The sequence below is a fragment of the Colletotrichum siamense genome, assembly GCF_013390195.1.
Source record: "Colletotrichum siamense strain Cg363 chromosome Unknown KSG_Cg363_contig09, whole genome shotgun sequence".
Classification (NCBI taxonomy): domain Eukaryota; kingdom Fungi; phylum Ascomycota; class Sordariomycetes; order Glomerellales; family Glomerellaceae; genus Colletotrichum; species Colletotrichum siamense.
This window is the reverse complement of record NW_023501022.1, coordinates 1762852-1780558: the sequence shown is the minus strand read 5'-3', so window position 1 is coordinate 1780558 and position 17707 is coordinate 1762852. Positions and strand designations below refer to the sequence as shown.

General features: G+C 56.3%; 4 protein-coding genes across 4 annotated transcripts; 2 read left to right on the top strand and 2 right to left on the bottom strand.

Annotated features, from left to right (window-relative positions):
• Window positions 1-2290: 2290 nt before the first annotated feature.
• Window positions 2291-3065, bottom strand: pab2 (Polyadenylate-binding protein 2; the record flags this gene model as incomplete). The annotated part of the gene is made up of 3 exons (XM_036645042.1): window positions 2291-2549; window positions 2630-2892; window positions 2931-3065. 3 exons carry the CDS (start codon window positions 3063-3065, stop codon window positions 2291-2293), a joined length of 657 nt encoding a protein of 218 aa, XP_036489413.1.
• Window positions 3066-5053: 1988 nt separating this feature from the next.
• Window positions 5054-5702, top strand: hvcn1 (Voltage-gated hydrogen channel 1; the record flags this gene model as incomplete). Its single annotated transcript, XM_036645041.1, has 2 exons — window positions 5054-5400; window positions 5453-5702. 2 exons carry the CDS (start codon window positions 5054-5056, stop codon window positions 5700-5702), a joined length of 597 nt encoding a protein of 198 aa, XP_036489412.1.
• A 3521-nt stretch (window positions 5703-9223) lies between these two features.
• CGCS363_v013191 (uncharacterized protein) lies at window positions 9224-9790 on the top strand (the record flags this gene model as incomplete). Its single annotated transcript, XM_036645040.1, has 2 exons — window positions 9224-9334; window positions 9419-9790. The coding sequence occupies 2 exons, from the start codon at window positions 9224-9226 to the stop codon at window positions 9788-9790; spliced, it is 483 nt and encodes a 160-aa protein (XP_036489411.1).
• A 1782-nt stretch (window positions 9791-11572) lies between these two features.
• Window positions 11573-13555, bottom strand: CGCS363_v013190 (uncharacterized protein; the record flags this gene model as incomplete). The annotated part of the gene is made up of 1 exon (XM_036645039.1): window positions 11573-13555. The coding sequence occupies one exon, from the start codon at window positions 13553-13555 to the stop codon at window positions 11573-11575; it is 1983 nt and encodes a 660-aa protein (XP_036489410.1).
• Between the last annotated feature and the right edge of the window lie 4152 nt (window positions 13556-17707).

The following is a 17707-nucleotide window of genomic DNA, read 5'->3' as shown; positions in this document are numbered from 1 at the left end:
TCGGCCCAGGCTCGCACTCAAATCCACCTTCCGTAAGCCCCTGTCCGCTGTCGTTGTTGTCGTCGTCGTCCGTCTTCCTGGCTCCCTCCCTCTTCCCGTGGTAGCGGCGCCCTGGGGAATCCTGTACCTGACGTAGTGCTTCAGAAACAGGTCGACTGCCCCTCCTTGCAACATCCATCCCGCGTGCTGTGGCTGGGCCACGCAACCGGTGACAACCGATGCGAGGAAAGCAAGTACCTCACCTTAACCGCAGTCACTAAAAGCGACATCCCGTCGCGACTAGGGCAGAAACCGTCCGTAGTGCACCTAGCTCTCAGCTCATCACCGCAGGCTATGCCGAACAAAAAGCACACCTCAGGCTCGAAGCAGACGAAGGGCGACAGGCCGCCTGCTTAAACGCTGTTCCCAATCGTGTTTCGGATGCTCGTCTTAGATGCCAGAGAGCTGCCAAATACCCCCATCGTCCCCTTGCCTGACATGACCTTACCTTGACTTTCGCTACCCCCCGCCAAGCAAACACAGGGTACTTCATGTTTGCACACGGTACCATCCGGTTTGAACGGTGCGGTACCCTGACGATTGCCCTTGCCGTGCTCCCAGCCCAAGAGGTCTTGGTAGGCCCCTCAGTTCGGGCCGTCCACCAAGATCTAGAACCTCTGAGCGAGCGAAGCAAGCACCGGTCTCTCTCTTTACATAATCTTTCGTGGCGAATTCAATCTTCAGGACCAGAATTTTCCATCAGTATGGCAATGTCACATGGCCTCTTTTCTAATCAGTACTAATCAACAAATCATCAATCATCCTAGGCAAAAAAGGCATTTCTCATACGGCTGTCAACATTAGAAAGCAAGACCCTACACAGACAGACTCGTTCAGCACCGCTGCTGGCTACTGCCCTGGCCGGCCCTGCTTTCTTGGCCAAAGGGATCAAGGCATGTACCGACAGTGAACCCAAACCAGAAACAGCGCATTGTTCCTCGTCCCATCAACGCCCTCCCTCCATCCTCCCGAACCTCATGCGCCGCCGGTGTGCGCCTTTCCATCAGCAAGCAAAACCCCCCATAATTCTCCCGTCCGTCCCAGCATGAGCCCTTGAGCCAGAAGAAAGCAAGAGAGCTCGTGGTCCTCAGGAACAGAAAGGGACGCCCAAGGCATTCGAGCACATCCAACCCGCAAATCGCCCTTAGCATGATAGTCGCCCGGCACGTTCAGCCCGTTCCCCCTCCCCTCCGGGCCCCCCAGGCTCCATCCATCCATCATCGGGGCCATCCATCGTGCGTGCCATAAATAACATAACCTTGGTGACAAAAATGAGTGCTTCTCGCAAAAGTCCCTCTCCTTCCTAAACCAAGCAAGACGTAGAGAAAAGCGAACCATTTCCTGCCTCCAACTTCATCCAATGAGAACCGCGGTCACGGCAGCGGCTTCACATACAACTAGCAGCACGTGCCGCAGACATACTTGACGCTGCGTCCAATCCTTGGTATGAAAAGGGCACCATCTTTCTTGCCCCGGCCAGGTGTTAGTTAGCCTACCGCTGAGCATTTCCAATACGAAATTCTCGCCCCAGGTAGTCAGTTCCAGGCCGTACAAAATCCAGTAGCCCTGAGAATTGAGGCCCCCTAAGGTAGTGTAGAGAACAGGTCGCAAACACATCCCCCGGGCCGTGTGTGTCAGCTGGCAGATGGGGACTCCCGCGACATGTCAGCGCCTCTCGTCCGGCAACCCTGCGCCCGGATCGGGCGACGTCGTGGGCCACGCGCGGAAAGGCGGCACCGCTAGGCTCGTCCGTCCTGTCTCGTGGCGTCCCGACCCTGCGGATACTACGTGATTAATCGTTTGGTGTTCCATGACGCTTCTTGACCCCTGTTCATGGTGTTTACTGCACATATTCGAACGCTGTCCCCCGTGTATAGGGTTACAGTCCGTTCGATCCGCGTTTGGAGTCGAGATCTGCTTACAATGAACGAGCATAACCGACCGACTCCGGGGTTGACGGTTCACATCTGGATCGATCTCGAGCCATCAACGCCAGATGACTGACCACCCGGATGACGCAGCCGTAGATCATACAACGTTTGTAACTGGAACTTGGATTCACTGAACTGAAAACCTATCGACTCTGTGTGTTTGCAGAGCTCTGACCTATCCCTGAACGCCTTGTTGAGCTTCCCTTGCCCTACCGGATCCTGTATGGTACAATCGAATTGCAGTCCTGTCGGCGGCCCAGCCCTCACGGGGCCGAGGCCGGGGCCGCAGGTCGAGGCTTCGAGGGGTACACCCCGGCATCCTAATACGGGGAGTATCCGCCTCTTCCTCGGCCACGGTAACCACCCCGATAGCCACCACCTCGGGGAGGAAATCCACCACCACGGCCGCCGAAGCCGCCGCGACCTCCGCGGAATCCACCGCGGCCGCGGCCTCTGGACATACCAGGGACGTTAGTCCGCTTGGGAACGACCTTGATGTTGCGACCCTTGAAGATGCTCTCGTTCAGAACGAGAGCCTGGGCGACAAGGCTGGGCTCGGTAAACTCGACGTAGGCGTACCTATGCGAGAGCATGTTAGCACATTGCTGCTTCCAACCGCGGCTGGCCCTGCAGGGCGTCAAGAGATGCAAAACACGTACCCCTTGGGTTGTCCGGTGAACTTGTCCAGCAGGATGGTAACGCGGTTGATGGAGCCGCAGCTCTGGAAGTGCGCCTGAATCTCCTCGGGGGAGGCGGAGTAGTCAACGTTGCCGACGAAAATGCTGCGGCTGTCGACGTCTTGCTTGTCGTCGGTGTTGAGGTCTTGGGCCTGCTGGTTCAGGCTGGCTTGCATCTCGCGCAGCTTGGCCGCCTCCTCTTCCATCTCGGCGACACGTCGCTTCATCGCCGAGATTTCCTCCTCCTACGTTCATCATCTTGGTCAGTCTAACCTCCTCTTACTACGCGAAGCCTAAGGGCCGTAGAAGGCTTATTGTCTTTGCGCACCTCATCGTGGTTGTTCTCATCGTCGGCGACGCTGTTGTTCTCGGCGCTGTGATCATCCACAGGCTTGTCCTCGGGCTTGACGTCCGCCATGGCTGCGGTCTCTGGTGATTTGAAAACGATGCAAAAGCGTCTGGAAGAGGAATGTCAGTGATGATGTTTGGGGAAGCTTCAGAGATGGCTGAATCGTGCGCCAAGGCAGAGACGCGCCAGTAAGGCGACCGGCAGCCTTGGGAGGGGTTTCCTAGTAGGACTAGCTCCTGCTACGATTATGCGGCGGCCATGGGAGGGAAGGGACTCACGACTCTGGCAACTGCAGGAGCAAACTCTTGCCCTGCGTTGGATGGATGAGCAGCTGCTTGCGCAAGGTAGGGAACGGATTGAAGCCGATGGCGAGGCGGACGAGATGAGGCAGACGTCCGTCGAAAGGTATCCAAGGTTCGAGTCCAAAAATGGCCAGGGAGATTGGTCCACGGTTTAGCCGGTGGCGCCCCGATAAGACCGATAAGAGCTTCCTGATCTCGATCTTGCACAAATGTGGGTTTGGAGCTGTCTGAGCTTGGGAAGCTGGAATGGAAGGGGGGACGTTGAAGATATATTGGGTTCAAGCAGAAGATATCTCCAAGTTGAATATGTGGTTTCTAGATGACGTTCAACTGGCAGCACCATTATGCGTACAGGTCGGTTCTGGTTGCCAGCTCCTTGCTCAAGCACCTTGTCCAGCGGGGTCGTGGAGCTCACAGGGCAAGATACAGCTACAGCTGCAGTGGTGTGCACCTGCTGTTGCTGTGCCCGTACTTTGAGCTCCATTGCCCAACTGAAGTCGACCACCTTCAGGACCTTTCACTCTTCTACCTAGATTGCTTCAGAAACATGGCAACAAACCCCAGGATATGCTCTCAGAAAGGCCTTCACCCTGGCGGTATGGGAGCATTTTGCTTGGTAAGACGGTCGCGCCCCTTGCTAGGCAGATGCCACAAAAGTTCCTGTCTCCCTTGGACCAGGTTCATATTTAGAGCTCTGCTCTTTGTTGTCTTCGAAGCTGACGGAGCTCTTTGCCATGATTTGTGTATAAGGCAGCTTCATTTGAGCAAATCAGGCACGGAGGCCCCCTTTCAATGTTCTGGTTTGACGACAAATCAGTGGCCTTTGGGCCTTGGTCTTTCTCATCCCCGTTGCATTGCCATCCACGTCTCGCTCTCCGACATCCACGCTTTCTGGCTCGGTGGTAACGACCTGGGGCTGACCTTCGCTGAATTTCTCTCTCCCGTACTATAGAGAATTGAATGTATATCAAATTGGCTCGGCATTTTCAATATCAACCTTCTAGGATTCAATGCCCAAACTTACGTCATGCTCCAACCCTGACCACGTTACATTGCAAATTCCCACAGGTGCTGTCATAGCGGGGGAGCGCATGTGTGCGATCGACCAAAGAGCGCCGAGCCATTGCCTGGCCTCTGGGCACTCACAATAAGATCGCATCTCGCATCGCCCCCCAACCTTTTGATCCCCCCAGTCGCCCCGGGTCGCCCGTCCTCCGCTACGGGGGAGCCCCGAGAGCGCTCCACAGCCCCGGCGGTTCGGAAGGACGAAGCGAGACGACAAACGGCAACTGCGACGACGAATTACAGACAAAACATCGGAGCTCATCGGCACGACGATAACCGAAGCCACCCCATCCATCCCCCGGAGCCTCGTCCTCGTGGCCGGATAGCCGGTCTGAAGTTCGCAAACTTACCTGCCAAGGAGGTTGGTGCTGCACTTAGTCAGCCCTTCAGGACCCCGTGGTTCGCCTGGCCGGTCGTCGTCGCCCACGTGTGACGTCGCCGAAGACACACTGCGTCAGCAACGGTATCGGCGGCCCCGGCCCAGCACCACCACATTTGGGCTTCCTTCTCAGCCTTCTCATTTTCTTGCGCCGCACGCGTGAGCTTCCTACTCTTCAGGGTCTCCGTCCAGATAAGGCTGCGACCGCGTCGCCGAGAGAAACACACGAAACATATCACTCCGGAAATCAAATCTCGATATTTTCTCGCCGTTCCGAATGGTCGGAGAAGGCGACGCCTGAAACTGCAGCGATGGCGACCGACGAGGAGGAGGCAATCCGGCCTCTGCTCTGGAGCTTCAGCGGGTTTCGCGAGACCAACCGGCCGGCTCCCCTCAGGCAGCATCTCACCGAGTCCCGCACCAGCCTCAAGGACATCCTCTCGTCTCGCACAAAGCACTACGCCGTGCTCGCGCTGGTGTCGCTGGACGTGGCAGCGCTGTTGGCCAACATCTTCATCGAGCTCGTCGCCTGCGATATGAAGCGCGAGGACGAGCCCTGGGTCAGAGACACGCGCGAAGGGTTGACGATCGCTGGGCTTGTGTTCAGCTGCATGTTCATGATTGAGCTGATACTCTGTGTGTTCGCCTTTGGTCTCCGGTAAGTTTCCCCCAGGCGCTTGACGTTGCGGCATAACTGACGGCCACCCAAGATATTTCAAGGATTGGTTTCATCTGCTCGACGGGGTCGTCATCATAGCAAGCTTTGTGATTGACGTGTTGTCGCACGGCATCGTTGAGGAGATTGCTTCGCTTGTCATTGTCTTTCGATTGTTCAGGTTCGTCAAGATCGTCGAGGAGATGAGCATGGGCGCGGCGGAGAGGATGGAGGGCTTGGAAGCGCAGCTGGAGGTCTTGAAGAGGGAGAATGGGGAGATGAAGAGGCAGCTGAGCCGGCGATAGGCCCGAGATGTAGCTGGCTCCGGTTCCGGTGGCGGCGCGTTTACCGGCATTCAAGATGAAGATCCCCGGCTGTGGTTAATGTGTCTAATGATAATGAACGATGCAGCAGGAGAGGGGCCTCCAGGCCAATTTGAGCGTTGTGGCTTGGTTTAGTCATGAATGATACCCGACGAATCGGATGTGCCTGTCTTGCCTTCGGACCTAAATTCACAACCTAAAGCAGCGAGCCGTGATACCTTCGGGGATGCCACTTGATAGCTTGTCTCCACGTCGATCCCTCTGGTCGCGCATCCAGACCCGTAGAAGGACAGGCCATGGGTGTTTAAGATGTCTGCAGGTATCCGTATTTCTAAGGAGAGCCGCAAATGGAGACGGCCTGCCATCTTGAACCACCGCAGCCTTCGAACGAATCGTTGGCGTAGACAGTGAATCGCCGGTCTCGATCCGACTGCATCACTCAGATTCCCGGTCTCGGCGGGCCCTCGGTGGCAGTTGCAGCGGGGAGTGGCGCATCGCAGGAGGCTGCCTCCGCGATGCAACGCCAGCCGCCCCGGCAGCTACTACACCTCGTATTTGCGGCCTCGGAAAAAAGCAGGCGTGGTGACTGGGCAGACTGAGTGGTTGGTTTGTGAGACAACATCCCCAACGTCACCTCCTCATGAGGTATTCCACGCAGAAAACGAAGACTTGCATGAAGCGGGTACCCTGGATATGCGGAGGAGCAAGAATAGCAGCGGCTAGGGCAAGTGCGCCACCTAGACCGTCAGCAACGGGGCGGCAGAGAGGGACCAACACGACAGACGAACATGCAGCGTGTGTTGGGCTTGCCGTCGTCGCTGAAATCTAGCCTGCCTTCACGAATGACTGGGTCTAGAGTCTAGAACCTAGGAGATGGCGACTGCGGTTCAGACGGCTTCGTCGCATACTTCAAGACTTGCGTGTAGCCATAAGTGCCACAGCCCGGATCGGAATCTTGTCATTGAAGAAAATGTCTAGAACTCTTGGAGGAGAGAAATTCCACGACGCCAAACTACCCGCCTTAGCAGTCGATCGAACAACCAATACCCATGATATGGAAGAATGCGAGTGGCGAATCAGCAGGGCCAGAATAACCGGGGCGCAGCGAGCCTTGGGGACAACACGAGAAACACGACGCTGGACACGACACGAGTCACAACACCATCCAGCAAGCTGCCCGAGGCCCAAGGACGACACATTTTGCGGCCGGACCGGACCAGTCAAAAAGCAACGCGCTGTGTTATTTCATATTTGCCCGAAAAAGGCACACGAGCTGATGAAGCAATATTGGGATCAGACAGATACGCTCTCTCCCCAATAGGCCATAATCCCAATTATTGCCATCCCCGACAGCCGTGCGCGACCTTCTTCGACAGGGTCAAAGCTACAGGTAAAACACCAGACGACAGGCGACGGCCGCGTCGTCTGAGATCAGATGTGCATGCATGCATCCATCGCATTTTGCCATGCAGGAGGAATACCTGATGGACGTTGACGGTTGACGTTGAACGATTTGTGTTGCTCCACGAGCTCTGCCTCTGTAGAGAGATATTTACACTCGCATTGCATCCGTCTCTCCACGGCAGCACAACACGACTCTTCTCCAACCAATACGGACATGCCGCCACGGACGGCACTTGCATCTCGGTGTAACCCCATCCTTCGAAGGTCGTCTTCGAAAGCCGCACGCCCCCCCTGGTCCAATTATTTGCTGTCCCCCTTCTCTCTTGGCCCGCGGGAAAGAAAAGGAAAAAAGGGCCAACCAGGGGCTTCTGGCCCAGCTCCCGACCAATCATCAGTCTGCCATATCGGGGCTGGCCCCCTAAGATTAGACTTCATCTCGACGTCCGGGCCCCATGTTCGCATGGTCCGTTTTTCGAACCTCGTTTTCCGTCGGCCGTTCTGCTGTGCTTGGTGCTCGTTCTCTCCGTTTCTGTCATATCGAACCATCACCACTTCTGGTTCTGCACAGTTGCATCGAACCAGAGTAAGCCCTCATAACAAAGCTGGTCGAGGGGGGTGACGAGGCAGGGAGACAGACGGCAGGCTTTGGGGAAGGGGACCAGAAGGCCTAGTCTCAGCCCCGAGTCGTCGGTTCCTTTGCCAACAATTTCTAGGCATTCCCCCGTTTTCCTATCAAAGAAACCCCAAGAACCCGATTCGATTCTCCAGAAACACCCGTCTTTGGGGCTAGAAAGCTGAGAAACACAAAGGATGCGCGCGGTGCGCGCAACGGCGTCCGTCCCTTCCCGCAGAGCTCAAGCAAGGATGGGCAGATGCGGTGGTGGTATCCGTAGCAGCAGCCAGCTGCTCTTTCCACAATCAAAAGTGGGAAGATCTGGGCTGGGGTTAGGCATGTTATGGTATGGATTGCGGCATGGCAACTCCAGGTTGGTAGGTCACCAGCATCTTTTGATGATTTGACCCTTCCTTCTTTCTGCACATGTCTCCAGACCGCGGCCTCCTTCTCCTAGAGTAGATGCTCGGTCTGGATTTGATTCAGTGGCCCCGTCTCGCTTCTCTTCCTCCTCAATGCTCCTGTAACCGTCTGACCGGGGCTTGACGCCATCACCATGTCCGTTCCCCCCAAATCCACTCTCCTTTTCCTGACGAGCTGCAGAGGACGGACGGGGTACCACACCACCTGCACTGCACACTCACAGTCGCCGCTGCTGCTGCTACCCTCTCTTCCCATCCATGGGTCGTTCGTTAGCCTCATCAATCTCCATCACTCGACCGTCAACCCAGGCCCAAGACGACCCCTGGAGAGACCCGCTCATATCCCGTAAACCCATCACTCTCCTCCACTCGCGTTGGTTCCTCGGCCGGAGAAAAAAGCCCTCTTGTCCTTCTGCCTGCCTCTCTCTCCGTTTCTCGCGGCCTCTCTCTCTCTTTCTTGGCCTGTCTGTCTGGCCCATCAGGCCTTTGGTTGTCCATTCGCTAGCGGCGCGCGCCACCGTTTCCCCCCCTCGGCCTAGTCAGTGTAGTCCTCCACCCCCCTTCCCCTCGCTGGTTTCTGCGCGATCCTCGTTCTAGCTCCTTAGCCCCCGTCTTGCCCACCCCCAGTAGATGCAGCGAGTGAGAGTGAAGAGTGAGCGACTGGGAACGCGACCGCCCACGCCCCCCAGGAAGATCAATACGGATACAATGTTTTTTTTGTGATGAAATTGCCTTGCCTGGGACTCCCCTAATTTACTTAATATTCCTCTTGCCCATCCCACCACCCATCTGTTGAGTTCTCTTTTCCTTCTCCCATCCCTCTACCGTAATAGCCTCCACGAACCCACAGCTTATTCCCCGTCCTCCCCGACCCAAACAACCTAATAAGCTACGATCCCTCTCTGAGGTTCATCAAGTCACTCGCTATCTACACGCACGCAAGTTTTCGGACTACGCACCACATTCGTTGGATATAACAATTGTCGTTACGACCACAAAAACAAAGTTTACTCTTAATAATCGGATTCCTCGGAACACCACACTCCACCACAACAACCGTCAAGATGCAGTTCTTCCTCCCCATCACCCTCCTCATCGCCGCCGTCGCGGCCCAGGACACCAAGTGCGCCGCCGAGCCCATCGTCGAGACCTGCCTGTCCTCCGAGAACGCCAAGGTAAGCTTTGAACATCCATTGAGCGTGGAGACGCGGCTCTGCTCTTTTGTATCACAACAAACAACTAACACATTCCCCTTCTAGGTCGAGGCTTGCTCCGCCACCGACTACGACTGCCAGTGCGCCGCCTACCAGGCCGTCGCGACCTGCTACAACAACTGCCCCAACGACGCCCGCGCCTCGCCCGCCCAGAACCAGGTCACCATCTACTGCCAGCAGGCCTCCCTCTACGGCTCCGCCGCCCAGCGCAAGACCGCCTCCGCCGCCTCCTCCGGCTCCGCCACCGCCGCCGTCGCCTCCAACTCCGCGACCGCCACCCCTACCACCGGCAGCTCCGCCTCCGCAACCGCCTCCGTCTCGGCCACCAGCACCCCTAACCTGGGTGTCGGCCAGCTCGCCCGCAACACCGGCGGCGTCCTCCTCGCCGTCGCCGGTGTCGTTGCCGCCGTCCTCTAAGCGATTTCTAAGCTAGAGAGGAAAGCCAATATATCATTACAATTTACACAAACGTCTTATTTTCAAGCGATAATGTTACACGCGGTGCAAGGCCATCATTTGGAATGATTCACATGGGGACTGGGACGGGGACTATGTTTTCCTCCCGGCAAACAAAAGGAGGCTGCTTCAGCATTGCCACTTCTTAGGATAAAAAGAAGCAGGGAAGATAGCGACGACGGCACGGGGTGATGATTTCACCAAAAACCTGTTGTACATGGTTTAGAATCTTTGTAATTACCTAATCCAGCCGAATTTCATGAACAAGAAGAACATGGGATGACAATGAACCAAAAAGACAAAGAACACACACGTGAAGAGAGGACAGGGACACCCGAGTTTGCCCATCAAACGGGAAAGAAACACCAATCATTCATCGCATCAAAACTCTATCTAGCAATGGCCCTTGCGTCCCCCCCGTGTCGTCCTTGCAGAGAGACAGAATAAACGAACCCGACTCCCGGACTCCGAAAAAGCTTCGTTGATTGATTCGGGTGCCCTTGCACACATGCAATGGCCTGCATCTTCCCGAAGACTGCCACCGTCGCTGATTGGGCCACCCACACACACCACGTACTATGCACCGCCGTAGGGTAATAAAGACACAGTAGTATCCGTAGAGAGAAACAAATATTGGAGATGTGTTGACTCAGCAACATTCTTCTGAAACATGGCAAGAATCTAACCTGCACATTGACTTGCGTGCCGGTTTGCGCGCCCATTCCCCACCCGCAGCAGCAAGGAACCATCCTGCATGTGCTTATTGTCTCATAAGCAAGGCCTCTCTCTGATATACCTATGCTACAGCGCGGGTTCGCGGACGTGAGGGCGCCGAAAAAAAAGGTGAGGGCGACGACTCGTCTATGTTATAAGAAACCTGCTGGGCACGAGCAGGGAACCAGAAACATACTGCGCGATATATGCAACAAAACGAGACAATTACTTTATTGCTTCAATGCAATCATTGGGTTTTCTCGTTTGAAAATGGTGGAGAGTATCCATCTGTTGGTGATCTTCATAAACGTCTGGGGCATCTCAGGGATGGCTGTTGGACGGCCAAGCCCGGCCCAACGTCACCGGTGGAAATGCGCCAAAGTCAATGGCACACAAACTACCAGCAACTGGAGACATGTCACGTGCGAGCTAATCGGATGAATGTGTGGTTGCTCAACGTGAGCTTGTTATCATCATGTTTTTCATCAAGCCTCTTTCTCCAATCGCTATGATACAACACGGGTGTCCTTGAATCCTACAGCTGTCTTGCTAGCGTTGCATCCCCTCATGGGAGACTCTCCATCATTCGTGTTCCTCCTGAACGCGTCTTCCACTCCCAGGGAGCTGTCATCCAGGGAAGGAAGTTGTAACAGTATAAAGTCTACAAGCAAAGAAAAAGAAAAAAACCACAAGCATACGCAAAAGGCAGACGCTTCCCAACACCCGTGACGCCCGTTTCATATCTCTAACATGTGACATTGTCCATCTCTGGCCACATCACTGTAGCCTGCTTTTTTTTGCCTGACCAAAGACCCCTGGTTGCGCAGAGTCGAAAGAGAAGAGTGCAAGAAAGGAGGAAATAAAAGTTCGTCGACTAAAGGGAGTATTTGTGCGCAAAAAAGTCTTGGTCGCCAGAAGAAAGCAAGTGAAAATATTTGTGGCGGCAAAGGTAAGGCGATTAAGGCCTCGGATGAATCTTGATGCAAAAATCAAAAGGCCTTGACGGTCGTTGAGGAAACCGAAAACACCCTAAACTTTTCGGGCTCGTTTCGCGCTGTTGTTGACAGGGCTAACGAAGGTGACGTGCTTGTTCTCGTCCTTCTTCAGACGCATGGTGGTGCCGGAGCCGCTAGATCCCCGGTGGTGAAGAGGTCGACCCTCATGATCCTCATCGAGAGTGATCTCGGCCACATCAGACACCGACTCGGCATCCATGCGGTCGCTCACGCCAGAGTCTGAGCCATCATCTGAGTCGTCGTACTCGCCGTCGTCGCTGACGAGTGAAGGCGCGTTGTTGCTGACCATTGTGTTGGGGCTCAGGTCGACCATGTCGACGTCTTCGTCGCCCATCATCATCAGCCGTGGCCCTTCGTCCTTGTCGGGACTGCTCATAGGCGGCGATGCAAAGCCCGAGTGAGTCGCCCTGCCCTTGCTGCTCGTCGGCCTTGTCGGCGCCGGGACGACAGGAGACATGACGGCTCTTGCTGGAACACGCATGGCAGTGGAAGGAACACGAACGGCTGACCCAGCGTCACCAGTTGGAGTGCTGAGACCACCCTCGACGTCTTCCGAATCCTCTCCTGGCGAAGAAACATCATCCAACGACATCTTCTCTTTAGCATCGCCAACGATATCACGGAGGTTGCCGTTAAAGTTCCTGCTCTGCATGAGGCGCGAAAGGAAGGGGACATCAGCCGAACCGACGAAGTTCTCCCCGTTCTGAACGGCGGGTCTCGCGGACTCGGGGTTCGGAACAGTGGGGATGCTCGTCACACCAGGCAGCTTGCCATCACGGTACAGCTTGAGCGAATCTGCGATCCTTGAGCGCAAAGAAACGTAGGCTTGCTGAGTAGACATGTCGGACTGGGCAAACGGGTGAACAAGACCTGGAGCGACAGCGGGAGCTGGCGGCGGGGGCTTTTCCTCCCCAACGACGCCACCACCTTCGTTGACCTCGATCGGTTGGCCGCAGGACACGGCAGCCTCCTCATGGCTCTTGTAGTCTCTCCTGTGAGCGATGCGGCAATGGTTGATGAAACCCTGCGTGCTACTGAAGTTTTCTCGGTTGCAGTCCAAGCAGACGAGCTTCACGGTCTGGCCATCGGAGCGCTTCAGAACACAAGGCCCAGCCTTCTCCTTAGGTTGAGGGTAACCACTGGACAGCGACTGGAGCTTCTGTCCAGCCGCACCTCGAACCGGCCGGTTCTTGTTCGCGCTTGAGAGGTCAGACATGCTGTTTCTCGTCGTTCGTCCCTCAGCTGAGCCTCTGCTACGGGCAATGTCAAGCACGGGATACCATTCAGGCTGCATGCCGTCAAACTTGGGATCAGGGATGAGCCACTTGGCGTAGTGTCGGGCGTAAGGACCATCGACGACTCCAAAAGGCGCCGCCCACTGAGGGACGGGCTCTCCCGGGCGATTCTGCAGAGAGGGGCCCTTGCCACTGCTGATATCCAGCATCTGCGCCGGAGTGGGGCAGGTGGTAGGATAAGGAATCAAATGGCATCGGCGAAGCTGCTCAAGGGCGACCTGGCATTTGGCCAGCTCTTGGTTGATTAGCCTCAGCTCGTTGTGCTTGAGCAAGATCTCCAGGCCAAACTGGTACTGGATCGCGTCGCACGCGTCTTCCATGTCGTTAGTCACCGCGGGAACAGGCTTGGACTCTGGTGCAGGCTCAGGCCCAGACACAGCCACAGGAACAGGCGCGGGCGCCGATGGTGGCGTAGCCATATCGCAGGCAGGAATGTCAGCGATGGGAGGGCTGCTGCTCTCCTGCTTTGCCCGCTTCACAGGCTGCTCACTGTTGGCGTTGATGAAGGTAACATTTGGCGCGCAAGAGGCGTCAACGCTGGAAAGTCGCCTCTTTTGAGGGCGCACCGGGCTTGAGACAGACGTCGTTGTTGCACCTGGATGCGGCAGGATGAACTGGTGCTTTTGCGCGAGCGACGGCATTGGATGGCTGACACCGACAGTCGTTTCGCTTCCCCGCTCTGAACCCCAGAACCGGAACATGGAGATTCTGTGAGTGAGAGAAGGATGAGACGAAAAAGTCGCGAGAGGGTGAGCAGGCGACCTTTAATGCAGTGTAAGGTGAGGTGAGGTGAGGCGCAAGGCAACGACAGCCTGACGGGGGAGGTGAGGTGGCAGTGGCAGCGAGTGGCGGAAGAGCTAGGCAGCTGCGGCGACGTGATGCAGAGAAGCGGGTGCGCGCGAAGTGCAAGGAGGTGCAATGCGGGATGCGTTGGTGCTGAGCTGAGCAGAGCAGAGCTGGGGGGTGTCGCTGACGTAAACCGTGGGTGATGAGCCGGCGTGAGCGAGATGCGGTGGGCGACAAGCAGGCGGGCGGGCGGGCGTGCGTGCGTCGAGCGAGGGGCGTGTGTTTGGTCGTTGGCCTTGCTTGGGTGGATGGGGCCAGAAAAGGGGTGGCAGGGGCGAGTGAGTGTGCGCGCGATGATGTGGTCGGGCGCTCCCCTCAGAAGCTGGGAAATGGGCAGGAGGAAAGCCGGGCACCGAGATGGGCGACAAGGCGATCAAAGGGATGGGATTGCTGCGACGGGTCGCGCAGCGAGGACAGCGACGCAGAATGATCGAGAACTAATGAAAGCCTCGATATCGCGCAGGAAAACGGAGAGGAAATGAATGCGCGAAGAGAGACGGACGAGCAAAAGAAGGGCGACGCCTTTTCTGAGTGCTCTCTCTGTGTCGGGCGGACGGTGTTGTTTTCTGGGCTGAAATCGGGGGGAGAGGAGGGTTGTTTGGGAGGAGGATGGGAGATGTTGGAGATGGAAATCGACAACAAGAAGGAGCAACAACAAGAATAAGGTGAAGCCGGCGGGGGGGAGCAGGAACCCAGGAGGTCTCGTCTTTGGCGCTCTGCGTTGCTCTTCTGGAAGGGCGGGCGACGTGCGCAGGTTTGGGTGGGAAATTGGCCTCTCTGGGGGGAGTGATTGCGAGTGCGGGTGGGCCGTGGATCCTGGGGGGCCAGAGTAAGGTAACTGCAGTGTACAGCGAGCAGGTACCAGAACCGACCGTCGATAACAGCACCTCAGCCAAAAGAGACGACGGCCACCGCGAAGAAAGAGGGCGGTGGGATGGATGAGTGGATGGATGGACAGCAGCGACGGCCCAGGTGGACGGCGGCGGGACTGTGACGGTTGGATACCTGGTGGGCACACTTCCAGACTCCAGTGGGTGACTGCCCGGGTTCCAACTGCTGCGGTCCGCGGATTGGCACACTGGGTTGGTTGGCCTTGGCCTGTGGTGGTTTGTGTGTCGCTGATTGACTACGCTCTGGCTCTGTTTCTGCACAAATTGTGGGTGCCAGAGCTGCTGCTGCTGTTACGTTGGTGCTGTGGTCGGTGGTGCTTTCGCGCGGCGCGGTGGTTGCGGTGCTGATGGTGCAGATGGCACAGATGATGATGTGAGGGACCGACTGACTAGGAAAAGGCAATTTGTGAATTGAATGCAAGGGGGGGCATAAAATGGAGACGGGGGTGTGAGGTGTGGGTGGTGTGGATAAGGATTGTGCTGCGGCTGCTGCTTCTGATTGGCCCGCTGGGAGACAGCAGGAGGGAACGAGGGAATGCGCTTGTTTGGTCTGACCCAGAGACAGGACACCGCCGCCAGGGAAAAGAAGGCGAGGGAACCCAGGGAGGGGAAGCAACAACCAGGCAGGTGCAGCCCAGGAAAGCAGGGGTGGGGAACACGACAGGACGCTCCGGCCAGGACTGGCAAACAGGACAGGGCACCACAACGACAGGACACGACGCCAGGGAGCCAGACCCGATATCGACACAACCTAAAAGACACCCGGACAGTTCGATGTGAGCGTGAAAGAGTCAGGTCCTTCTTGATTGCCGCTCTGTTGCGAGAGAAAGGCCGATAGTGGACGTGTCAGAGCGAGGGCGTGGATGCGCCGTATCCAGATGCTAGACGACGCAAAGCAGAACGTCGGCAACGGCGAAGACAGCGACGGCGACAGCGACAGCGGCAGCGCACTGAACTCGGAAAGGGTATCTGGGATCTAGAAAAAAGGAAAAAGAAAAAAAAGTCAGAGGGGACCCTCAAAGACCCCGAGATGGGACGCACGCTGTTCCTCCCGGCTCCCGCTCTGTCTGTGTCTGCGTCCGTGTCTGGCCTGTCTGTCTTGAGTGTCTGATGGATGGATGATGAGACGGACGGGGGAACTCGGTCTGTAGCAACTCGCAGCCGGGTCGTTGGCTACGCTGCACTGCGTGTTTTATCGCCGCCCCGAAAATAGAACGGGACAGAGGGTGGGCGCCCAAGATACGGGACACAACACAGCTGCAGTGGAGATTTACCTGGAGGGATTCCCCTTTTCTTCTGGTGATAGCGGACGGGGAAGATGGAAATGTGTGAAAGAGATTCACAGAGGAAATCCGGAGCGGAGGTGAGGGCGGATGAGCGAGGAAAACACTATGAAGCATCTGACGAAAAGACACGGCCCGCTCGTGCTCTCGCTCGTCTTTGCGCCATAAACAACAGGCCTTGCTGTCGATCTACCTTACTTCAATCATGTTTTGTTTGTAAGGGTTTCAACAAGTGTCTTATCGACAAACCTGACTAACAACCCTCACTCTGACTTTCACTTTCACTGCCCGTAAGTACTTTACCCAAGCCGACTTACCCAACCTGCTTAGGGCGGCAGTAAGGTTCCTTAGTGAGGAGGAGCCGGGGAAAGCTCGTGGTGTGTTGCCATGTCTCTCTCCTTGACCTTGGGGTGTGGTAAACATAAAAAGTCAGAGAGCTAAGGAACCTAGAGGCGTGGGAATGAACCCGAATGCCTCCAGCTTCTGCTGTTAATTAGTCCCCTTCCGCTGGGGTCGGGGCCTCCAGCGACTTCAACGCTAAAGCGACAGTGCGCGCGTCCACGCTTCTCCGGCCTGTCTGCTCCTGCCAACGACATCAGTGTGTTGCTTGCTTGATGTGAGGTGCGCTTCCCGCCGTCAATTCCATGGACCCGTGTTGTTGACATCCGCGAGAGGCAATGGCGTCGGCTGGCGCATTTTCCCATCAATTCAACAAGACCCAAAATGACCTGACCGTCTTTCCTTTCTCTGACGAATGCAAACAACTAAAGAAATCCTTTATTTGTTGACAACAGTCTGTTGTTGTTCGCTCCCACCGCCACGTCCTTCTTCTCCACGTCCGACTTGGCGGACTCGCACCTCATTCGTCTGGATAGCGGCGCTGCCATTCCGGCTGGGCTTGAAGATGCGGTCTAAGGTAGTGTCCACGACAGAACAGACACCGACTTCCAAATACCCCATCAGCATCAGAGTTTCCCCCAGCCAGCCGACATGAAGCCGCAGCCCAGCGATTTGGGAACCACCTGGGATGACATGAAAGCTGGACCCTTAAACAGCAAGGGACGGCCATGCTTCTGCATTGCTTCTTATGCTTCCACTGCCGTTCTTCGCCGCCTTCTCCTCCTCGCTTCGCAATCGAACCCGTCCGTCCTTTGAAGGCAACCTGACATCAAACACTCTGATCCTCCATAAGCCTCTGAGGCCTCGCATCTCGCAGTTCTTCGGGACGCCCTGCGACCCTGATGACGGCCGAGGCCACGCACGCGAGGACTGAAAGGACGGGTGGGTGGGTTCGACACGCGCTAAAACCATGGGTGGCCGCTTGAAATGCGCCACGCCACCCGACGTGCCCAGCTTTTGCCTTTTGCCATTTCTGGTTTCAGACCTGAAGATTGCTAGCGAGGTACAAGTCCCGCCAAGTGCCATTCGCTGAGATGCCCCAAGTTCTGTTCAATAAACCAATCCAATCGCCCCGGCATGCTGCGACCCTCCGCGGAAGCAACATCCAATTGCTCCGGCTCACCGGCCAAGGTCGCGACAGCTCAAGTACCCGCTTATTGCTGCACATCCCTGCCTTTAGCAGAGACGTCGATATCGCATCAGGCCCCATCCCGGGAGCCGAATGGCGCCTTCTGGCTTTCCTGGGCGAAACGGATCGATGTGACCGCAGCTCTGCAGCTCGGCCGGCATGCTGCATCTCGGAAGCTTGGAATCTCGGGGAGACCCTCTTGGAATCTGCTAAATGACGAGACGATGTTTAGTTCATGATTCAGTCCGCGAGACAAACTTCTGTCGATGCGGGACGTTTTGCACCGCAACTACCCTTTTGACCTTC